Raw genomic sequence first — 6,214 nt, forward strand, 5'->3', positions numbered from 1 at the left:
AACGTGACACCCGAGCCAACAGGGGCTTTTTAGCGCCGGGGAGTTCACTGGGGAAGGAGAACGAGGAGGGCGACGCTCCAGCTGCAAGGCCGAGCAGAGTCACGACCAAGTAAAACGTGGAAGGGTTGGGGGCAAGGAAGCGCGACGAACAGAGGTTCCAGAAACAGGCTCGGAGGCTCGGCGGCCCGACCCTTCCTCCCACCAGGACAGCGCGGCGCGGCGGACCCTGGGCGACAATCGAGGGGGATCGCAGACGCTACTTACTTGGAGTTCGAGGAATTCCAATAGATGGGCTCTAAAACTATCGATCTGGAAATCGCAGTTCTGCATAAAACCATCAAAACTCCCCAGCAGTACTTCCACACGGAGTCCCTCCTCGCGGCCATGGTCAAGCCGTTCCCAGCTCCGAGCACTCCTGGCGTCGGAGGAACCGGGCGCGGAGCCCCAATCCTCGGGGCAGAAAAGGGGGAGACCGCAGACAGCTCCTGGGCGCGCCGAGTAGCTCCAGCGGTCGCCGAGGCCGTGGGCGCTCCCTTCGGGGCCCTCAGAGCGCAGGGCGGGAGCGCACGCGCGGGGCGCGGCGGCGCGGCGGGCTCGGGGCTCCGGGGCGCCGCGCCGGACGCAGCTCGGACAGCCGGCTCCCGTGCGGCTCCAGGGTGCCGGGCGCGGGGCGGCAGGAAGGGCGCGGGGCCGGGACACAAAGGCGGAGACACGACTCGGCGCGAGCAACGGGCTCTGAGCCCCGAGCGGCGCCGCCTCGCACTATAGATCCAGGGGGGCGGGCAGCGGCCCGAGCGCGCGGGCGCCGCTTCGGCGCGGTTCCATGTCCCGAAGCGCGGAGCGCGAGCGGCGAGGGGCGCCTCCGGGCGCACGGGAGCCTCCACAGTCCTCGCGGCTCCCAGCCCGCGAGGCAGGCAGGAGGGTCTCGGTCCTCGCCGCAGGCGCCGGACGCGCGCGGGCCTTTGTGTGCGGGGAGGGCGCCGGGACCAGCTCCGCGCGCGGCTCCTCGCTTCGGCCGGCGCCGCCGTCCCCGCCGAGGAGAGTCAGCTCCGCCGGCGCGCTGTCAGAGCTCTATAAACGGGGGGCCCCGCCCCACAATGCACAGCCCATTGGCCCGCCACTCGGCAGCCGCGAGCCGGTTGGGCAATAGGCCCGTCCGTCAGCCGCCCCCGCCCGACATTGGGCGCCGCGAGGCGGGGCGCCGGCTGACAGGTGAGCCCCGCCCCCAGCCCCGGGCGGCGGCACGAGCTGAGTGCCCGGGAACCGGCGAGGGAGAGGGGCCTGCGCGTGCACCCCGCGCCCCTTGAGCGGTGGGGCCGGGGCGGTGATGGGGCGGGCGAGTGGGGAGCGGGATAGCACAGACCACCTGTCCCCGCGCCCAGCACGCGCTCTCATTGCCCGGGAAGTGCCCTAACTTCAGCAGGGGGACAGCGACGAGGGCGAAACTTTCCCTACGGAGTGGAAGGCAAGGGGGTTTCCCGTGGGTCTTCTTCCTTAAGCGAAGTGCCCACTCCGCAGGGACTGGCTCACACCCTCCTCGCGCATCCCTTCGCTGCCCCCACCAGGCCTCTCAGTGATGCGTTTCACATTTGATTCCGGTACCAGACGTAAGGTGGGCCTCGACCCAAGTCAGTGGGACCGGGAGATACAAAACGACTCCCGGGAACGCGGCGCCGGCGGGGCAGCCGACTCCTAGGGCGCAGACGTCCTGGCCCCGCGCCCTCCGAGCCTCGCTTCCTGCGAAGGCAGCGCCTTTCCCCCAAGTGTCGCCGGCACATCGCGCCCGCCGCTGGACCTTCTCCTTAATTAGCCTCTGGGACACACTCACGCCTCCCCAAGGTGACCGGGAATTTAGGGGTGACGGTGACAAATAGCGCTGAAACAGAAAGGCGGCACGAATGCTTCAATTGGATCTCCGGCGAAGCGCTTACCCAAAGAGCGGCCGGGACGAGGGCCGCCGCGCCGCGCGCTTCCACGGACCCACAGCGCCCACTAGCGGCCGGTGCGCGCTCCGCGGCGAGAGCACGAAGGTCGCGCCACCCGGAACCAGAACCCGCGCGCCCAATCACGCAGAAAGTCCAAAGGAGAATTGGCTGAGACCAGCAGCGGGTAGAGCTTGGCAGAAACAGTGCACAGTTCAAATTTACTTGTTTCACAGCTTGAAACAATAAATAAAATATGCTGTGTACCTACAACATGCTTTAAAAAAATCCTTTCCAAGATTCCTTTAATATTTTAAATGCAAGAACCGGACAGTATTCCTACAAATTATGAGTGTGTGTGTGTGTATGCAAATTATCCACTAAGCTAAATTTAAAAGAGAAAATATATGGGGCAAAAATATCTCATGTATATACTACGTTTTCTTTCACTCTTCTTTGTAACTTTTGAAGGTTTTTATGGTGCATTAAGTATTCGTTTTTTGAACATTAAACGTGAGTTAATGTACATTTCGACTGGGAGGGTAAAAATTTGTAAACACTGATTTGTTAAGACTGAAAACACTAAGGCATGCGAGGTCGGTTGCAAATATTCATATTATTCCAAGTAGATCTTTGAAAAAAGAAAACAACTTTATTTTCCGCAACTGCTAGTTTTAAATTAAAGCCTCCAATTTGAGGAGGCAATTTTTTTTAAAGACTCAAAGACGGTAAACCGATTCAAAGTCATCGGCAGGTTCCCAGGCAACTAAAATACTACGAAAGGGCAGGCAGTGTTACTCGTAACTGCACGAAGGCAAGAGTCGTTTTTAATAAGCTTACAGCATTCACTTGAAATTTAACATAAATCTAGCTTAATAATCTTTTAAAAGAGCTGAGTATCTCAGTACCATGTTTCTTACTTAGCAAACTTACATTGTGAAATTTAAGTTGTGACCTCTTGGTGTCTACATCCTCTCTAAGCAAAGTAGAGGAAATAAAGGAAATTTGCGTTGTCTGAAAATAACCCAGGCTTCCATTTTTAGTAAATCAGATTATTTTCACACCCGAATCATTCTACCTTGGGAAAAATGTAAATGTACATGTTTAAATTGCTTCCTTTTTATAAGCAAAGTGTATATTTGAGCAAAAAATAAAATCCTACACAAAAAGATTTCTGTTGTGTAACTTTAGTGTGAATATACTTTAACTTACTTCCAGTAAATATAATTAGCTGTGGAAACGAGGTGAAAAGCATCAGCAGTAGCAACTCCAGGATGCTAATTTCCCATGCTGCTTTCTAGACAAAAATTTCAGTCATTAAAAAGATCACCTCAAACCACTTATCTACTGTGTGGATATCATACTAGGAAAAAAAAAATCAGTAACATCTGCATGTACAAGACAAAAGTTGAAATTTTAAAGCATGCCAATCATGTCAGTTTAATACTTCTTTGTATCTGGACTTAATTTTACAAGCAAATTTTTGGAGAGGTGTGGTTATTTTTGAAAGTCTGTAATTTTACCAGCACGTATTTAACCTCACATCAAAAAGTGAGATTTCAGCAATTGTTCTAAAAGCCTAATAAAAAAATTGGGGGGATTTCAGAGACATAGTTACAGTTAGTTATAAAAGTTGATATAAATTTGAATAAATGTAGAATGAAGTGGCAAATGTAAGTTGGAGAATTCTAGTTTTAAAAATAAGATCAATTTTGCCCAAGGAAATAGTCACATTTCTGCCGCTTTGAATTCCTAAGTAAAACTGGTCTTTAAAACTTATAGTTGTTTCTTATATATTCCTTGTACAGTCTAAGATGTACTTCAAAAGACATCTTTAATGTAATTTCTGTAAAAACAAAGAAAAGCCTTATCTAAATGTAACATTACAGAAAAATTAGTGAAATTTATTATGTGTGTTGATTAAATGTTGTCCAAGCCATGAACTTTCTACGTAGCTGGAGACCTAAACTCTGTCCCCTGGCACTGTGTGCAGTTTATTTCATACAAATTACTGATATGTCTAGAATTCTTCCACAAATGACACTTTGCTCAGTTTACTCCAGGGGAAAGACCCTTCAAAACAAGAGTAAAATAAAACTTAGACCAACTTTGCCATACACTCCTGCCGCACCTCGCCTGTCTGCTTCTAAGATTCGTATTACACCCTGTCGCTGTTAAATTAGTGTCTACTTACTAGTTTGCTAGGAAAAGTATTAGTCATTACATGGGGATCTTGGTGAAAAGAAAATCATCTTTCCTTTTCAGAAGTTTCACAACTCATACCTCACAGACAGTAACACGTTTTTTATAGAACCAAAATACCATTATCTTCCATCGTAATAATTTAAATCTCTAGCTCAAACTATCATTACTGTTGTAACATTATTAATGCAAAAGCAGCATATGTGGAAAGAATACAGCTATGGCTCCAACTAGCTCAGGCACCTGGCCTAAGACCTCATTTCCTTATAGGCAAACCAACAAGTTTAGAGGACCAACCAGTTCTAGTCACCATTCCAAATTGAATTAGGTAGTTTGGTGGAGATAAACTAGCTGCAGTTTCATCACTAACTTTGTGTCCGTGATTCCCACTTTATGGACTGGCAAGAAGCAGAAGACATACTGTAATATTCTAAGTCAAATTCGACTCTGAACATATAAGGGTTGTTACTGACAGCAGTCATAAGGAGATATTGGGGTCCATAAAACCATTTTTGTTCCTTCTTTATTCCACTTTACAGTAAGATTCAACAGCACCTGAAATATTGCAATTGCATACTCCTTTGTTAATTCCTGTTACTTGTCATTGATTTAATCCATAGCAAAAGCCTGGAAAATGAGGAAGGCAACAATCATTACACAAATGTATGCAAAGAACAAACCCATTTAATTCTAACCCTAATAACCAGGTTTCGTAAGGAGCAGTTTTATCAATCCTCGAAGATACTGACACTACTGAACACACACCTTTGCCTGAGAGTAAAACTACTGGATCACTGATTCTGCTTCAGACGTCGGAAGACTATAAAGAAGTATGTATAAAAAATGAAACTGTCAACATCCTCTGTCAACCACTGTAGGCTCAGAAAAGGAACAATCTTTCCAAATGACTTCCTATGAATTTCAATCACACACACACACCAGCTTTAATTGACATTGGGTCCTCTGTATCCCCCTTCCATTGTTTCCTAGCTGCAAGTCAGTTACTCTCGTAACTACAGAGACACAATATAGAACAGGCAATGCGATCTAACCATCTGAAAACCAATTATGGTAAATCTGCTACAAAATACATAGTGCAGTGTACTAGCAAATGCAAATCTGTATTTCTGCACCATTAGCAACTCAGTGACTATGGACAACAGATGTTTTTTTAAAAAAAAACAAACCCTAAACACAAGAGTAAACAAAAAAAATTATGCGTTAACAAAGGTGACCTGATTGTGAAGGTACCACGACTGCCAGGAGAGGCAACTCAACCTATCAGGGTGGGACCTACTGCCCGCGCTTCAGGACCCATTCTAGTTTGACTTTCAGTGGTCCTTTTAGGTCCTCTCACTAATAACACTGGTATTTGAGTGTTCATATGATTCCTGGAGGGAGTGGCAAGTCTCAAAAATTAAGGTATCCTGTTTTCAGAATGTCTCATGGCCAATACAAAACAGATGGATGGTTCTGGGTGTAAAGGAGCAAACAATTGAGACAACTGAAAACAGAAGCTCTAGTGAGTATTAAGAGCTTTGGGGAAATTTTAGTTAAGGAGGACCCTTGATGTAAAATGAGACATTAGAAATGATACACAGAGTTCAACTGGCCAGGATTCTGTGCTTATTTAACTTCAGAAAATTAAAAAGTACAAACTTTCTTTTGCCAATTCTTAAGGTACTGGTGGCCATACAGAAAAACTATGAACATATACCACAACTGAATGACTAAACAATGAACTGAGGACAGAGACAGCCTGATTTGCTGTATCTTAAGAGAACTAGAGCAGTAAATCTTACCTACAAACCCCTTCCCCTCTTTGCAAGCATTGAAGAGTCCTCACACCAAGCTAATTTAAAGGTTTAGTTTATACAACTGATTTAATTCTGCAAGCTCCACAATATAAATGGCAATAACTACATATTTAAATACTGTAATAAAAATAAACAGTCATTAGTTAATTCTATAATGCATTAAGAAATAATAACCTTAAAAAACAAATTGTGAATAAAGGCATATTTAATAAATTAGGGAACATCTGAACTGCTAATGGTTTGGGAAAGAATTTGAACTTTCATAAAATGTAC

At 46.8% G+C, this 6,214-nt stretch overlaps 1 protein-coding gene across 1 annotated transcript in view; it reads right to left on the bottom strand.

Moving 5' to 3' along the window:
* Positions 1 to 1,042, bottom strand: part of EFNB2 (ephrin B2) — a 41,346-nt gene extending 40,304 nt beyond the window's left edge. The window contains exon 1 of the mRNA XM_010952351.3: positions 265 to 1,042. Coding sequence (XP_010950653.1) covers positions 265 to 386 — 122 coding nt within the window. The 5' untranslated portion in view covers positions 387 to 1,042. The remainder of the gene's footprint in view (positions 1 to 264) is intronic.
* Between the last annotated feature and the right edge of the window lie 5,172 nt (positions 1,043 to 6,214).

The sequence above is a fragment of the Camelus bactrianus genome, chromosome 14, assembly GCF_048773025.1.
Source record: "Camelus bactrianus isolate YW-2024 breed Bactrian camel chromosome 14, ASM4877302v1, whole genome shotgun sequence".
Lineage (NCBI taxonomy): Eukaryota > Metazoa > Chordata > Mammalia > Artiodactyla > Camelidae > Camelus > Camelus bactrianus.